The 16,959-nt window shown below is 52.2% G+C and overlaps 1 protein-coding gene and 1 long non-coding RNA gene across 8 annotated transcripts; both read right to left on the bottom strand.

The window, feature by feature from the left end:
* Nucleotides 1-2,445: 2,445 nt before the first annotated feature.
* Nucleotides 2,446-3,213, bottom strand: LOC144332179 (uncharacterized). The gene is made up of 2 exons (XR_013399985.1): nt 3,083-3,213; nt 2,446-2,609 (listed from the first exon to the last, which is right to left on the bottom strand). It is a non-coding gene; the product is annotated as an uncharacterized LOC144332179 (long non-coding RNA).
* Nucleotides 3,214-3,906: 693 nt separating this feature from the next.
* Nucleotides 3,907-16,904, bottom strand: RBPJL (recombination signal binding protein for immunoglobulin kappa J region like). Of its 7 annotated transcripts, none has more exons than XM_077951856.1 (12): nt 16,750-16,904; nt 15,446-15,554; nt 14,035-14,160; nt 12,064-12,134; nt 11,779-11,894; nt 11,335-11,509; nt 10,149-10,286; nt 9,605-9,714; nt 9,184-9,336; nt 7,244-7,399; nt 7,006-7,109; nt 3,907-6,900 (listed from the first exon to the last, which is right to left on the bottom strand). In XM_077951856.1, exons 1-12 carry the CDS (start codon nt 16,769-16,771, stop codon nt 6,627-6,629), a joined length of 1,554 nt encoding a protein of 517 aa, XP_077807982.1. In that variant the 5' UTR covers nt 16,772-16,904; the 3' UTR covers nt 3,907-6,626. The 7 variants fall into 7 exon arrangements, 6 of the variants coding, with proteins under 6 accessions (XP_077807982.1, XP_077807981.1, XP_077807978.1 ...); XM_077951855.1 differs by having other exon boundaries at nt 11,277-11,475; XM_015148946.3 differs by having other exon boundaries at nt 6,631-6,900; nt 6,999-7,109.
* Between the last annotated feature and the right edge of the window lie 55 nt (nt 16,905-16,959).

Here is a 16,959-nt window from a genome sequence, read left to right as displayed (position 1 = left end):
ACCTTGCTCAAAGCTACACAGCTTACCAGCTGTAGAGGTGGGATTTGAACCACGGCAGTCGGGCTCTAGAGTGCTCACAACCGCACTGCCTATCAAGGGGTTCATATCTCTCAAGGCTCCTTCACTGGGGGCTGTTCATGCTCCCACAAACCCCCTATGAACCAGTGAGTCTGGTCTCAAATCTCGTGTCCGCTTAAATCTCTCCTGAGACTTTGCTGCACTGTTTTTCTGAGTCCCATGAGGTTGAGTGGGTCTCTGTTCTTGTAACTTGTGTCTTGTAGAAGGCCCTCACATCTGTTAGATCTGTGCTGTCCACTATGGTAGCCACTGGGCACTGTGGTATATTGTAAATTTAAATTAATTGCAATTGTAACGATAAAAATTCTGCTTCTTAGTTGCACTAGCCTTGTTTTAAGTGATCAATAGCCACATGTGGCTAGTGGCTACTGTATCAGGTGGTGCAAACACAGAACATTTCCAGTTGCAGAAATTCCTGTTAGGGCTGCTTTGGATGGTGTGAGACTGTGAGTCAGGACCTCTGGGTTTGGGTTTCAGCTTTTACCAGCCGTTACCTTGTGCTCCAACAGCCTATCGGGAGGTAAGTCAGAGCTCAGCACCCAGTACGTGCTCAGTATATGGTGTTTTCATCATCAGTGCCATCTTTTTGGGTAAAGCGTTAGTTTAAGAAGACCCCCATATTATCCATCGATATTTAAAATTACCCCCAATCTTAGGGGCTTATAACGACATAAATATTATCTCGCATTGTTTCTCTGAGTCAGAATTCAGGAGCATTAGTTGGGTGATTCTGGCTCCATCTTGTGAGGTTGCAGTCAATGTCGGCCAGGTCTTGCTGTCATCTGAAAGCTTGACTGGGCTGGAGGATCCACTTCCAAGATGGCTCAGTTACATTTCTGACAACTTGGTGCTGGCTTTTGGCAGGAGGCCTCAGTTCCTCATTGCGTGGACCCACATAGGGCTGATTGCCAGTCCCTGTGATGTGGCAGCTGGTTTCTCTCAGAGCAAGTGATCCAAGAGAACCGCCAAGTGGAAGCTACAGTGATCTGTGTAGCTATGACCTAGCTTGGAAGTCACCCACTATCTCTTCCATAATATTGCATGTGTCACACAGGTCAGCCTTATTCATTGTGAGAGACTACCCAGGGGCAGGAGCACCTGGATACAAGACTCATTGGAAGCCATCTTAAATGCTGGCTGATATAGCCCTATCAGTGGTCAACCTTGAATAGGGCTTTGTCTGGACAGCCAACTCTGATTATTTCTGAAAATATATAATATTATTTCTGAGAATTGGGCAGTGGATGCAAAATGGATTTTGGACACTATTGGTCCACTTTTTGTTTTTTATTTTTATTTTTTGAGGTGGAGTCTCACTCTATCGCCCAGGCTGGAGTGCAGTGGTGTGATCTCAGGTCACTGCTCCCTCTGCCTCCCAGGTTCAAGTGATTCTCCTGCGTCAGTCTCCCAAGTAGCTGAGATTACAAGCACGTGCCATGATGTCCAGCTAATTTTTGTGTTTTTAGTAGAGACAGAGTTTCACCATGTTGTCCAGTCTGGTCTCAAACTCCTGATCTCATGAGATCTGCCTGCCTCAGCCTCCCAAAGTGTTGGGATTACAGGCGTGAGCCACCACGCCTGGCTAAAATGTAGGCACAGGTTTAACTAGTTTTCTGTTTGTTTCCAATCTCAATTAAACTCACTAAATTTAGGGGGGAAATCTCGTGTTTTGGCCCAGTCTCAAACCGGCGACCTTTCGCGTGTGAGGCGAATGTGATAACCACTAAATTACAGAAACCAGGCATGGGCCCACTTTTTATTCATGAGCTTGCCAGTCTTTGGAGGCAGAAAACCATGGGACAATGCCTGCATGGGGTGTGGAAAGGCCTACAAGCGAAACACATCTCCCCTACGTATGATTTGCTATGTTGTTTGGGGAGTAGACAGAATTCTAAGATGGCCTGCAAGATTTCTGCCCTGTGATATATACAACCTGTGTAATTCTCTCTCCTTGAGGACCTGTAAATATGATGGAATGCCACAAGGTTTGTGATTAGGTTACATTAGATAGCAAAGGTGAAAGTGCCCATCTGGTGGCAAGCAGCCAGCTGTAGTGGGGGTTTATCACTTTGCCCTCTAAATGCATTATTGTGCCACTGCTACCCTGCCTGCCTTTGTCCCTTAGGGTCTGGAACAGAGCCAAGCCTGTCTAGGGGGCCGTTTTGAGCTGGTCTGTGGAAGACCTTAGAGATGGCTTTGTTTGTTTGTTTTTCTTTCTTTAGACAGTCTTGCTGTGTTTGCCCAGACTGGAGTGCAGTGGCACAATCTCGGCTCACTGCAACCTGTGCCTCCCAGGTGCAAGCGATACTTGTGCCTCAGCCACCCAAGTAGCTGAGACTACAGGTGCACGCCACCATATCTGGCTAATTTTTGTATTTTTATTTTTTGAGACAGAGTCTTGTTGTCACCCAAGCTGGAAGGCAGTGGTGTGATCTCAGCTCACCGCAACCTTCGCCTCCTGGGTTCAAGCGGTTCTTCTGTCCCAGTCTCCCGAGTAGCTGGGATTACACGTGTGAGCCACCGCGCCCAGCCTATTTTTGTATTTTTAGTAGAGACGGGGTTTCACCATGTTGGCCAGGCTGGTCTGGAACTCCTGATCTCAAGTGATCTGAAGTGATCTGCCCGACTCGGCCTCCCAAAGTGCTAGGATTACAAGCGTGAGCCACCATGCCTGGCCACAACCTTATAGATGTATTATGGGTTTCACTTCCCTTAAAACCACTTCCTCTTTCCCTTGCCATCTTCACAGGTCTCTGCCCTACCCAGGGGGAAGCTATCAGATAATTTTACCTATGTTGTGGTTATAACTTAATAAAAGTTAAAAAAAAAAAAAAAAAAGAAAGAAAGAAAGAGAGAAACCCCAAGGTCAGTACTTAAACTGAGGAACTAACTTGTTAATAATGGTGGAACACCAGGCAGCATGAGAGCTGGTAAATTGGGAGATTTGGGCCTTATCCTCACTACATGCCCCATCCTCACCCTCTGCAACACACATGTCACCTACACACAGCAGCGTGGTAGAATGAGAATTAAGAGAAACTCAGAGCCCCAGATTTAGCGGTAGGAGTGCAGGATTCGAATCAATTGTAGGCTTTGCCATCTGCTGTGACCTTCGCCTCCTCTCTTGGAGCCTGTTACCCCATCTGTAAAATGAGGAGGAAATACTGACTAGGGCCATGATTCTTAACCCTGGTTGCTCACTAGATTCACATGAGAGGGTTTCAAACAATACAGATGCCTGAGCTCCACACTCAGAGATGTTAATAGAATTGTTCCATGGCATGGCCGGTATATTAATTTTTTTTTTTTTTTTTTTTTTTGAGACGGAGTTTCACTCTGCTGCCTAGGCTGGAGTGCAGTGGCGTGATCTCGGCTCACTGCAGCCTCCTCCTCCTGGATTCAAGCAATTCTCCTGCCTCAGCCTCCTGAGTAGCTGGGACTACAGGCGCCCGCCACCACGCATGGCTAATTTTTTGTATTTTTTGGTAGAGACAGGGTTTCACCGTGTTAGCCAGGTTGGTCTGTATCTCCTGACCTCGTGATCTGCCCGCTTCGGCCTCCCAAAGTGCTGGGATTACAAGTGTGAGCCACTGCGCCTGGCCCAATTTTAAAAATTTTTTGTAGAGATGGGGGTCTTGTTATGTTGCCCAAGGTGGTCTCGAACTCCTGGGCTTAAGTGATTCTTGCGCCTCGGCCTACCAAAGGGCTGGAATTAAGGCCCAGTTTTTAAATAGAAATAAAACGAGAACTTAATGCTTGGATGGAGAACAGTGCCACCTGCTGGTTTCACTTTGCATTAGCAATATCTAAATATCTGCCAATGCCATGTAACGCAAATCGCTGTTTATTGAGCACCAACGCAACATGCAAGGCATTGTGATGCACCCTATAGGTCATGCAGAGATAAAAGCTCCTTTCCCCATGAAGCTGACAACCTAGAGGGGACAATCGGCATGTACATAAAACCTTTGATCCAAAGTGGGCAGCCGACATGGTCCCACTGCGGTTCTGTGGTAATACAAGAAACAAACCTGGGGCCAGGGCTGGCTTCATGGGTGTGCAGCCTGTGCTTGAAAGGGCTGTGCACTTGGTTTCATCATTTCCTGTGGCTGTCTTGAAATTCTTTTCTTTTTTTTGCATCCTGTGTTCAGTCAAATTGAAATTCTTTAATACTTTTTGAACAAGGGGCCATTTTGCACTGGGGCCCACAAATGATATAGCTGGTTCTACCTAGGGTAGTTTGGGAAATTTTGGAAGAGGCGACATATGACCGGGCAGGGCAGTAGTGGAGGGAGAGGAAAACAGGAGGCACATTGTAGTGTGGAAGGGGAGGTGGGATCCTTAGGCCTGGGTGACTGGGTGGTGTGGGGGAAGGAGTTAGAGCTGGTGCTGCAAGGCAGGTGGAGAGGGAAAGGGGTTCGATATAAGATGGCTTCAGACTCAGTGCAAGGAAGACCTCCAAGGACAGTTTCAGCAGCTGGAACTCAGAAGGTAGGCCAGGGCTGGAACTTTGGTCACAGACTTCCAGATGGATACCTTGGTGACACCAAAGGTTATAGGATCCCCTGAGATGGGTGAGGACTAAGACAGAGCTGTTTGGCTGGGCCTCGGCTTTTGGCCCAGACTAGATTGTTGGCTTCTAGGACTCCTGCCTTGAGGAGTGGTGGAGGAAGACTTTGGGGCAGGGCTGGACAATGAGCGCTTGAGCCCCAATTCCCCATGTGATGTGCTATGACACTCTTCTCAGCCTCTTTCCTCCTGGCTGCCTGCTTCAACACCACCATGGACGGTGAGTCAAGCACTCATTTCAGGGATATTTCCCATTCAACTCATTCGCTGCATTCCTCCGCCAAGATTCACCTTCAGGGGCCACAGACTTCTTCCTCACCTCTCACAGTGGGCTGCAGCCTGCTGACCGCAGATGACAGAATTTAGTCAAGACTTTGGGAAGGCTAAAGAACACACCTTGTTTCTTCTCCTCTGGGTATTGTTAGTTGCTTTTTTCTCATGGGACTTTCCATACCCTGGCGGGGAGGGGGGGAGGAGTTTTACAAGAAATTAGCTCTTCCTTAGGAGGTCAAGTTCTTCCCCAGCGGGTTAGAACCTGGAACCCACATTTCAGACCAGTTTTCCCATCAGGCACCACCAGAGGCTAGTACAGGTAGCTGGCACCCATGATACTTATCTGTATCCTTGATTCCAACAGTCCAAGCCAGTGTTCTGCCTGTTTTTTTTTTTTTTCTTCCCTACCTAGCACAGACTAGGTAGAGGGTGGGTAGGGTGGTCAGGAATAGATTGTGATTCTGTCCATCAGCCCCATGTAGAGAGGCCCCTCTCTCAACTACGTTATTGCCCAGTCAATCCCAGGAGTTCTGCCCAGGGCTATCCTGGGAAAGCTTTGTTTCGAAAGGGTCCTGTGGTCACTTCTGGGCCTGGGGTGCACCCTTGCTTGGGATGGAGAGATAGCTGGTAGGGTAACATCCCCAGGGCAGGGATGAGGACTCAGGATGCCAGCTGCCTCTGCACCCTGTTCCTCCTCTAGAAAATGTCAAAAAGGTAGGCGCTCTGCTCCATCAGACTTGTGGTTATTTTCTTTCTGTGCAGGTCCCCTTTTTGTGTGTGTGGGTGCGAGGGTTGGGGGAGGCACACTTGGGGAGGTGGCTCATACAGACCAAACTCTGCCTTGGATAGGGTTAATTTTAATGCAGCCGTGGAAACCCTGATCCTCAGGACTGCATCCTGCTAGGCCTGTGGGAGAAGTGACTTGGGGGACAGTTAAGGTGGCATCACTGTTCAGGCACCTGCCCAGCACCTGCCCAGCCACCAAAGCTGTAGGCCAGGGAGCAAACACAGGCAAGAGTACTATGCTTGGCTGCAGTCAGAGGGATTCTCAGGAGGGGCAGGTCTTTGTGCTCCAGGGAAGGACACAGTGCTCTAGGTGGGAACTGGTGTACCAGGTGGGACCAAATGCCCCAGGTGAGACTCAGAGAGACCCGGTGCTACACGTGGATCTAATATTCCGGGCAGGACCTGGTGCTCCAGGGTCCTCGTGCCCCAAGAGCTTGCCCCCCATGCCTGGGTGTGTGAAGCTGTGTGTTTTCTCTTCAAGAGAGGACACAGATGCCTGGAGGGTAAATGTCTCGGACTTGGCTCCTCTGGGCATGTGAAATTGTGTGTGAGAGGCAGGGAGAGCTGAAGAGAGAAAAGGACAGAGGGATAGGGCCACACAAATAGATCCGTAGACTAAGTACTGAGGGGGAGGGGGGAGAGAGAGGTTTAGAGACAGAGTGAGAAGAGATGAAGACAGGGAGAGCCACACACCATGGACACAAAGACAGCACCACTCAGGTCGTGTCTTCCTGTATGTGTAAGGACGAGGGAGGGAGTAAGCCGGGTAAGAGCCACCAGGCCCGCTTTCTAGGGTGAGCCTTCAGCTGCCCTTCTACAGCAAAGGGGCAAGGAAGCAGGGCCTAGATCCCAGAAACACGTCCCCGCGCCTGGCTCGGGCACAGCCCTCCGCGGTGGGCAGCCGGGATTCCCGGGCGCGCCTAAGTCTGGATGAAGAGGTGGAAGTTGGTGCGGGTGAACTCCTGATGGATGCTCTCCAGAAGCGCGTCGGCGTTGGTGGCGGGCTCGGGGACGCCGGTGTGACCCGGCCGCGCGCTGTATTCCGGGGTATAGGTGAAGGAGAAGGCACTAGGGTAGAAGAGCCCATCGGAGCGCACCAGGCTCACGGGGATTGTGATGGGAGCGCGCAGCCAGCGCCAGTCGCTGCAGAAGGCCGCCACGTCCGGCACCACGCACACCAGGGACCGCGGGCTCCTGGGGGTGCAGCACCAGGGTGAGAACTGCGGAGACTCTGATGACGCGTGCGCCCCCTTCCCCAGCTCCCCGGGGCCCAAGGGAGGCTGCCTCCCCACCCCGTACCTGTACATGGTTTCCGCCTCCACGTCCCCAAACCACACCTTGAGCCCCGCATGGAAGTTCTCTCCGTGGAGCTCCAGCGTGGCCACGTCGCCCCCGCCACTCAGCTGGGGGAGGGTGGGACCAGGTGAGGTGAGAGAACCGAGCAGGGTGGGAACCTGATACCCCCCACTCACTAGCACTCCCACTCTCCACTGCAGGCAAGGTCCCCCTGCCCAACGCCCCTAGCGCCCGGCTTCACCTCTAGGGTGCTGATGAGAGGCACCGGAGTGACCGGTTCCAGGGTACACGCCAGACTGGTGCTGAAGGAAAATTCCACCGACTCGGTGCCGATGATGGTCCAGCAAGAGCTGTCATTAAGCAGAGCCCTGTTCGCCTCCTTGGGGCAGGGAGAAGCCTGGGAGGAGACCCGAGGGGACGAGGCCGAAGCTTCTCATGGTGGCCACCAGCCTAGGGAGCCAGCACGGCACGTGGCCTTCTGCATTAGACTGAACTGGATACTAATCCTAGGCTCTGGGGTTCACTTGTCCCCTCAGCTTGGACAGTGCCCTTAAGTTCTCTCACTTAGAGTTAAGTAAGCTTGTTGGGCTAGCTGATTTTTTTTTTCCTTTCCTTTCCTTTCCTTTCCTTTCCTTTCCTTTCCTTTCCTTTCCTTTCCTTTCCTTTCCTTTCCTTTCCTTTCCTTTCCTTTCCTTTCCTTTCCTTTCCTTTCCTTCCTTCCTCCCTCCCTCCCTCTTTCTTTTTCTTTCTCTCTCCTTCCTTCCTTCCTTCCTTCCTTCCTTCCTTCCTTCCTTCCTTCCTTCCTTCCTTCCTTCCTTCTTTTCTTCTTTCTTTCTTTCTTTCTTTCTTTCTTTCTTTCTTTCTTTCTTTCTTTCTTTCTTTCTTTCTTTCTTCCTTTCTTTCTTTTTCTTTCTTTCTTTCCCTCCCTCCCTCCCTTCCTTCCTTCTTTCCTTCCTTCCTTACTTTTTGAGACTGAATCTTGCTCTGTCACCCAAGCTGGGTGCAATGGCCTGATCTCAGCTCACTGCAACCTCCGCCTAGTGGGTTCAAACGATTCTCCTGCCTCAGCCTCCTGGGTAGCTGGGATTACAGGTGCCGGCCACCACACCCAGATACATTTTTTTGTATTTTTAGTAGAGACGGGGTTTCACCATGTTGGCCAGGCTGGTCTCAAACTCCTGGCCTCGTGATCCTACTGCCTCAGCCTCCCAAAGTGTTGGGAGTACAAGTGTGAACAATTGGCCCGGCCTGGGATAGTTGATTTCTAAGGGTCTTTTTTCTTGGGATTCCAGAATTCTGTTTTTTTTTGTTTTTTTTTTTTTTTTACACTTTGTACAATTCTATGCTCTAATAATCTACAATTTTAATATTCTTTGGGAAGGAATATTGTTCCTTTGGGAAGGAATATTCTTGGGGAAGGAATATTACTTGCTATTTTCCACATATTATAATTCAATCTCCTAACATTCTATGATAATACTCTTTTGGGAGTACTACTGCTTAATGATAATTATGATTTTCCACATTCTATAATTTCCTACATTCTGTGTCTTTATCTGTGCTTCAAATAGTCTTTGCTCAATAATTCTCTGCTCTCTATTACCTACCATGATTTTTATTTACATTCTACAATTTTATATCCCAATTTATTATTATTATTTTTTGAGATGGAGTCTCGCTCTTGTCACCCAGGCTGGAGTGCAATGGTGTGATCTCGGCTCACTGCAACCTTCACCTCCCGGGTTTAAGCGATTCTCCTGCCTCAGCCTCTTGAGTAGCTGAGATTACAGGCGCCCACGACCATGGCCAGCTAATTTTTGTATTTTTGGTAGAGATAGGATTTCACCATGTTGGCCAATCTTAGTCTCAAACTCCTGACCTCAGGTGTTCTGCCCACCTCAGCCTCCCAAAGTGCTGGGATTACAGGCATCAGCCACCGCGCCTAGCTATATCCCACTATTTTATGACTCTAAAATTCTTTGGGAAGGAATATCACTTCATACTATTACTTATTACTATTTTTCTACATCCTATGATTCTGTCCTGGGGTCTATGACTTTAATGTTCCATGGGAGGCTGCTCAGGAAGTAGCAACCATCGTGAGGTGATGATCTTACATTCTGTGGTTCTCTGCATTCTCACTTTCCAGGACACTTGGTGCTGGTATTCTCTGCTTCTTACCTGAAATTGCACCACCTTCTCTGTGGCAAGGCATAAGTAGGTGCCACCCCCTCCTGGGGGACTGCCAGGAAACTGCAATGCACACTTGTGCAGCTGGGAGATGGGCTCATCCACATCGAGGAGCGCACACTGTTTGGCTACTTTACGAATGATCTGCAATGGAAGAGTGGTAAGAATGGTGGTGGCAAGGAGCCTGGGTATCCAGAGGCTGCCCTCCCAGCCGGCTCTCTGCTACTCCAATAGCCACACAGGCACTAGCAGACTCCCGCTGAGCTTTGACTTCTGTCTGGTCCTAAGCGACACTGGGTGAGAATAGCTGTCTCCCTGCCTTGGGGCCTCACTCTCCAGCCCTGCCTGTGTGTGCCACATTGTCTGCATAGATCTGAGGGGACCCCTCCAGGCATACCCTCCCTTCCTATACCATGGGAGGTAGAGTGATGCCGGTGAGCGTGCAGACGAGCCGCACCAGGGAGCCATAGCGAACGTAGCCCTCTCGTGGTGGGAAGTCTCCTTGGGAAGAATGCCCATCAGCTGGGGGTCAAAAAAAAGCAAGAGACAAGATTTTCAGCTGCCCCCAAGCTTCTGCCTTAAACCCTGCCTTCTTGCCTCTGGCTCTTCCTCACATCACACATGGGCCCTGCGGGAGGGGGTGGTTCTCAGGGGAGCCACTAACACTGAAGTTTTTAATTCTGGAGAGGCCATCTGAGGCCATCCTCACAAATGTCTGCCCTGGGGGCAGGGGTTGGGGGCAGGCAATTTAGTTGATATAAGGGGAAAGGGCATGGATAACAGAGTCAGAATAGCTTGGAACAGTCATCAGCTCATTGGGACTGTGGTCCAGTCTTTTTGTGTTTCTGTGCCTTAATCACATGGGGCAGAGTTTACCTTCCTTAAGGAATTGTGGTGGAAGTTAAATAAGCTAATGTATGTGAGGTGCCAGCCCCAGGGCCTGCAGATGTCATTACCCAGGTGGAGTGTGAAGGCAGCCCACTGTCGCGCACTGGCCACAAAGGCCCCGTCCTCCACAGAGAGGTAGCGTGTGGAGACTGTCTGAGAGCGCAGGCGGTTGAAGAGGGAGACCTTTGAGCCGGAGGATATGCACACTGTGAGGGTGAGGGTGAGGGTTAGGGTGAGGGTGAGGGTTAGGGTGAGGGGACAGGGTTAGGATTAGGGGTTAGGGTGAGGGTGAGGGTTAGGGTTAGGGTGAAGGTGAGGGTGAGGGTTAGGATTAGGGTGAGGGTGAGGGTAAGGGTTAGGATTAGGGTGAGGGAGGGGGTGAGGGTTAAGGTTAGCTGGTGCTATCAGTGCCCTGCCCTGGCTTGGTCCCTTGGATGTTCCAGACAGTTTCCAATCCTCTGGCCCTGTGCCGGCCTGGCTGATGTGCCTATGGGCCTAGACACATTGGGCAATGTGAACTGGGCATTCCCAGTTCACAGCTATTTTTCTAGGGCCTGCTGCAGTCCTGGTTCGGAACCTTTGCCTGCTCCTTTTGCTGCCTGGACATCGTTCAGTTCATAAACAAAAGTAAAACTTATTTATTATTTATTTATTTTTTTGAGACAGCATCTCACTCTGTCACCCAGGTTGGACTGCTGTGGTGCTATCACAGTTCACTGCAGCCTCGACCTCTTGGGCTCAAGTGATCTTCTGATCTCAGCCTCCCAAGTAGCTGGAACTGCAGGTGCAGGCCACCATGCCCAGCTAACTTCTTTTTTTGGTAGAGACAAGGTTTGGCCATGTTGCACTGGCTATCCTTGAACTCCTGAGCTCAAGTGATCCGCCCACCTCGGTCTCCTAAATTGTTGGGATTACATGCATGAGCCACTGTGCCCCGCCTATGTCACTTTTAGTCTGTCCCTAATTCAACCCCCCTGCCTAGTTCAAACTCTGTCTAGTTCAACTTTTGTCTGTTCTGGGACCCCAACTCCCAACCTGGAATTTGGTATCTGTCCCTTTCCTCTCTGCTTTTCATCCTCCAACTCTTCTCATCCCCAGGCCTGGGCCGCACCCTCTCATCCAGACTCCTTCCCTTCTCAGCTCCCACTCTACCTTTTCCACTCTGACCCCACCCCTATAGTGCAGCCTACCCCCACCTGGGGTAGCTGCTCTGGGCTTGGATGCACCTCCCGCATCAGGCCCCGCCCTGCTCACGATCGGTGTTTTTGAGCGACTGCTTCTTCTGCGAGGGCTTCGAGATGACCTTGATGAGGCGGCTGTGGAAGGTTCCCAGTTCCCGGCCCCCGCGCAGCACCAGCCGCAGCACCAGCCGGAAGTGCTTCCTCTTGTCTGCATCTGAGATGTACAGGGTCTTGGCGCAGCCGAATTCCTAGGGGGCTCGCGGGGACAGGGCCGTCTCATCCCAGCCCTCCCCTGTCGGATGAACCAACCTCTCCCAGATATCGGACGTCCGCCCCGTCGGAGGTGACCAGAAGCTCCACCATCCAGACTCTCAGGCTCTGCCTTAAGGCAGGACCCTGGCCTCCCGGTCTCCCCACCTATCTCTTGGCTTTCGGAAGGGAGTAATAAAGGAGACCTCCTTTCCCAGGAGAGGCAGGGATGGGAGCAGGAATCGGACCCCTTCCCGTGCGCTCTCACCCTGGAGTCCGGCTGCTGCTCGAAATTCAGCTTCTGCGTCTCAGCGGCGCTGCCGGACGCGCTGTCCAGTCCCATGTAACCGCAGACCGTGGGCCCCGTCTCCCCGGCCTGGTGAGCTGGAAAGGGACGCGAACTGGCTCTGGAAGGACTCGGGAGGACGCAGGTGCCACGCTCGCCGCCAGAGGGCGCGGGGAAACTGCGCCTGCGAACCGCCCCTCTCTCGGGCCCAACCTCGTGCTTCTCCCTACAGAGCAGGCGGCCGGCAGCCCTTGAGTCCGCCCTCACCTTGGTCCTGCCCTGGCTTCACCCTCCATCCGGGCCCCGAGAGGTAGACACAGGGCGGGGGGCAGAAGAACCTGTGGAGATAAGTTCGTGCATCCATCTCCACTCGGCTGTCCTGTAAGCACCGCAAGGTAGTAGCATAAACCCAGCAGAACCTTCGTTTCCTCCTCCCGCTCCCACCCCCCTCCCCACGCTTTTTCATGACTGTAAACCCCATTCATATCCAAACCCTTATTGTTTTTACATCCCTCATTCAACTCATCAGAAAGTCTTATCCACTCCACCTTCAAAATATAATATATTCAGAATCCACTGGCTTCTTACCACCTCACCCTTCATCCCAGCCGCCATTACTTTTTGCCTGGACCACAACATCAGCCTTCAAACTGGTTTATTTCCAGAAAGTTCTGTTTCTATCTCCTTCCCATTTCACACAGCAGCCACAGTGCTCCCTCCTTCTCCCCTCCCCTCCCTCCCTCTCTCTTTCTCTCTCTATTTCTCTGTTTCTCTCTTTCTCTCTTTCTTTTTCTTTTTTTACTTTTTGAGACAGGGTCTTGCTCTATTGCCCAGGCTGGAATGCAGTAGCTTGATCTCGGCTGTCTCGGCTCACTGCAACCTCTGCCTCCCCAACTGATCCTCCCACCTCAGCCTCCTGAGTAGCTAAGACTACAGACACGAGCCACCACACCCATCTAATTTTTGTATTTTTTGTACAGACATGGTTTTGTCATGTTGTCCATGCAGATCTGGAACTTCTGGGCTCGAGAAATCTGCCCACCTGGGCCTGCCAAAGTGCTGGGATTACAGGCATGAACCACCAGGCTGGCCAGAATGTTTTGTTAGAAACGTCAGTCAAATCATGTTAACTCCTTAAAATCCTCCACTGGCTAAAAATTAAAAGTCCTCCTGCGATCTGACCTCTGCTTCCCTCTCCAACTTGTTTCCTACAACTCCTCTCTCTGATTTCAGCCACTGTGACTTCTTTTGTACCTCAAACAGGCCTAGTTGGTACAGCCTCAAGGTCTTCCCATTTTCTGTTGCCTTTTTTTTTTTTTTTTTTTTTGAGACTGAGTCTTGCTCTGTTGCCAGGCTGGAGTGAAGTGGCATGATCTCGGCTCACTGCAACCTCTGCCTCCTGGGTTCAACCAATTATCCTGCCTCAGCCTCCTGAGTAGCTGGGATTACAGGCTCTCACCACCACGCCCAGCTAATTCTGTATTTTTGGTAGAGAGGGGGTTTCACCATATTGGCCAGGCTGGTCTCGAATTCCTGACCTCAGGTCATCTGCCCACCTTGGCCTCCCAAATTGCTGGGATTACATGTGTGAGCCATTGTGCCCAGCCCTTCTGTTCCTTCTAATTGTAGCATGCTTTCCCCAGATTTTCTCCTGTCTGGCTCCATTTTAACATTCAAGTTTCAGTTCCAATGTTACCTCCCAAAAGGTCTCTTGACCTCCTTGACCTTTCTAGCTAATGTCTCCCCTGCCTCCAGTTTCTGTCAAATGGCCTTGTCCAGTTTTCCTTCTAGTGCACATCATAATCTGCAAGTGTCTTGTTTACTGATTTGTGGGGAGTTTACTGTCTGTCTCTTCCACACTTGAGTGAGAGTGTGGGCTAAGGAGCAGGGGCTGTTTCTGTCTTGTTCAGCTGTATGCCCAGTGCCCAGCAGTACCCACAGTACCTGGTGCATACATGATAAACACTCAGTAAGTAGTTGTTGAATGAATCAATAAGTGAATAAATGGGAGAATGAGTGAATGAATGGAGACAGGAGATTCACAGGAAATCTCCTGCTATAGAACTATAGACCAAAGTGGGGGCTAATGATGGCTGAGGGTCAAGGCCCTGGTCGACCAATAGCTGAGATTTCAGCCCTGAGGCCTCTTCTGGGTCTAAAAGAGGCCCAATGGGTGGATGGAGGGGTGCATAGGGCTGACAGTTGCAGAGACTTGGGAGGGGCTGCCGAGGCACCTACCGCTTCTCATTTCCGTACGATTTCTGGGCCACCTTGGCATGCACGATCCGCACAGTCTGTTCACACTGTTGCTGCAGGCACCTGCGCACGCCTCCCCTCAGAATGGTGGTGTGCTCTGGGGATGACCTGGGAGTGGGGCAGGCAGGTCGACCGGCCACAGGAAGAAGGGTCAAGGTGGCACAGGGTCCAAGTACTCAGGTTGAGTAAAATGAAGTGGGCAGGGGGTTAGAGTAAGTGGGGGGGGGGCTGCTCTATATTCTGCCCCCGTGGGATCAGGAAGAGGAAGCATTAGGTAAGGAGGAGACTTGGCTGAAGATTGCAGGCTAAATATTTAGGCTGCGAGGTGCTCAATGAGGCCTGCATGGAGCCCACGGGACCACCCAGGTTCCACTCTGCGGGTCTGGCACCATGCCCATTGGAGCCCAGGGCCATAGGGACACGTGGCTGTGACACAAAGGCCACACTTATACAGGCCTTGGGATGGAGAAGAGTATTTTAGGGCTGATGGAATTAGTAGAGATGAAGCTTCCCCATCCTAGGCAGCAGGGAGGGGAAGGGGGAGCCTTTGTTGGGCTCCTGGCCTGGAGCGCTCTCTAGCCTCCTGCCTGCAAACAGAAAAGGGCCCAAAACCTTGTCCCCAGGATGGGGGGTGGCCTGGGGGAATCTGAGCCTTTCTGAGGCCAAAGTCATATTCTTCCTTTTCTCCCATGAGAAGTGACCTGTTGCTGTGTTGGCTTTCCTTCCCTTGATTACAGAAGTCAAGGCAGATGACATTGGTTCTGCAGTTAGCCAGGTTAGAGCCTAGAGGCCTGGTGGCTTCTCAGTCTGGGGTTCTTGAGCGGTGTGGGTGGGTGGGTTCAAGCAATTGCAGGGAGTAAGTAGAGGAGGGGAGGTGGGAGACATTTGGGGGGTTAGCAGGTTGAGGCCAGGAGAGCCATGAAAACTGAGGCTGTCCTTCTGAGCCCTTTATCCTCTTGGCAGGACCGGAGTCTCTCCTCACTCCTGGAGGGGACAGCGTAGGACCGCACCCTCGAAAGCCAGGCCAGACAGGCAGCAGCCACAGCCAGAACCGCTCCACCCCGTGGGGCTCTCCTTAGGGAAGTGCCTTCTAAGCTTCCAATGAATTCCGGCTGCGGAGTGTGGCTGCCCCAGTCTCCCCAGTCTCCTGCTGTAGCCGAATTCCAGCCTGGCCCGCAGCTAGCCCTGTCTGCAGCTCCAAGGGTGGTAGGAGCAGGGGGTGCTGGGTTCGCCCCGCCTCAGGAGGAAGGGGGGATGCCTCCCTGCCAGTGGGAGGGGTTGCAGCCTGCGCTTCCCCTCCCCACCCACCAGCCCTGGGTTAAATGCGGCCGCCGCCTCTGCGTGCTCCAGCTGCCTGGCAGTCCCCACCTAGGGCACGCTGCCACATCGTTACCTGGTCCAAGTGCCCGGGAGGCTCCGCCTGTCGGCTTCGCTCTGCAGTTGCATCTCTGATCTGTCCGGCAGGCTCAGGTGAGTCAAAGGGTTGGGAGGCATTGAGGGGTCTGCAGGGGAGTAGGCATCAAGCCAGATCAGGCAACTGTATTTTAGCAGAGGCACCGCCTATGGTGCCCTGTCTGACCTGCAGTGCCCTTCCCCACTTCTGCAGGGTCCTTTCCAAATCGAGCCCCCACCAGCAAAGCCATCAAAATAGGGTCATCCCTTTTCTACTCTCGTCCCTCCAGGAACCCCCTGAAATGTCCCTAAGGGACATTTGAGAAATTATTTACAGGCCTCTCCTCCCTTGCTGCTCCACTCTCTCAGCCCCACCTCAGGGCATCTCTGAATCTTTCTTTTTAATGCAAGGATTAATTCCTCAGAGGAATCCCGAGTTCTAGTGTCAATCCTGCCAGACATCGCTGTGTGCCCTTCAGCAACACACTACCCTCTCTGGACCTAGTTCCTTTCTTTGTAGAATGAGGGGTTTGGAAAGGTGATGAACTTCGAGGCAGTCGCTGTTGTGACTTTCTAGGATTCCTGGGGTGGAGGCAGGGTGCCAGGTGAGAAGTTGGCTCAGACCAGGAATGGGATGAGGGGAACCTTAACCAAGATTTGGGGGCCCAGAGGTATCTCCGGGTGGGAAAGTATGGGAGGTGGCAGAGGCCCCTTGTGCCTTAGCCCTCATGCTGCCCAGGGATGCTGGCCTCTCCTGTGGCCCAAACCAGAGAAGGGTTCCCCGCCCTCCCACTTCCACCAGTGCTGCCACATCTTGCTTGGTCACCCTCCCACGACCGGCCCTGCCAGAGGGATTTCTGTTCTTCTACCAGGCCTGGGAGGGGAAAGGGGAGAAGAATCCAGGATGAGAAGGTCGCCTGGAGTGAGAAGCAGGCACTGGCCTTGCTCAGAATAGGCGCATTCACGGAATTGGGGGGCGGGGGCGGGGCTGCGGTTGGGTTAGGGGCGGCTGGCTCTCTCTGCCAGGAAACAGCAACAGAAAAATGGCTAACACAGCTTCAGCATGGGGCGCGGGGGTGGGGTAGGAACTGGAAGGAAAAGAGGTTTAGTGACTTCTAGGCGCCAGGGGGCCTCAAGAGGGAGAAGGGGAACCAGGAGCCCTAGGTTCTAATCCTGCTTTTGCAGCTCGGCGGGCTGCCTTCTTGGGGCTTAGTTTTCCTATTTGTACAGTGGGGCGAGGTGGGGGGGGGGATCCTTCGTAGTTCTCACGGGGCGTCTGCGGGCCACGGGAGGGTGAGCGCTCACCTGCTGCCCCTGCAGTGTCCATGGCGACTCTACGGGGCCCCAGCTGCTCACTCGTCACCCCTGGACGAGTCCAGTGCTGCTGTGGCTGGAACCCTGCACACCCCTGCTCCCTAGCTCCTGCGCGGGATATATCCTGTCCAGGCCTTATCTCCAAGGCCCCGGGCCCCAGCCCCGTGTTTGCTCGGGGTTGGCGCACCTGCTGGGCAGATG

The sequence above is a fragment of the Macaca mulatta genome, chromosome 10, assembly GCF_049350105.2.
Source record: "Macaca mulatta isolate MMU2019108-1 chromosome 10, T2T-MMU8v2.0, whole genome shotgun sequence".
Lineage (NCBI taxonomy): Eukaryota > Metazoa > Chordata > Mammalia > Primates > Cercopithecidae > Macaca > Macaca mulatta.
The sequence above is the reverse complement of the archived record's forward strand: the minus strand, read 5'-3'. Positions and strand labels throughout refer to the sequence as shown.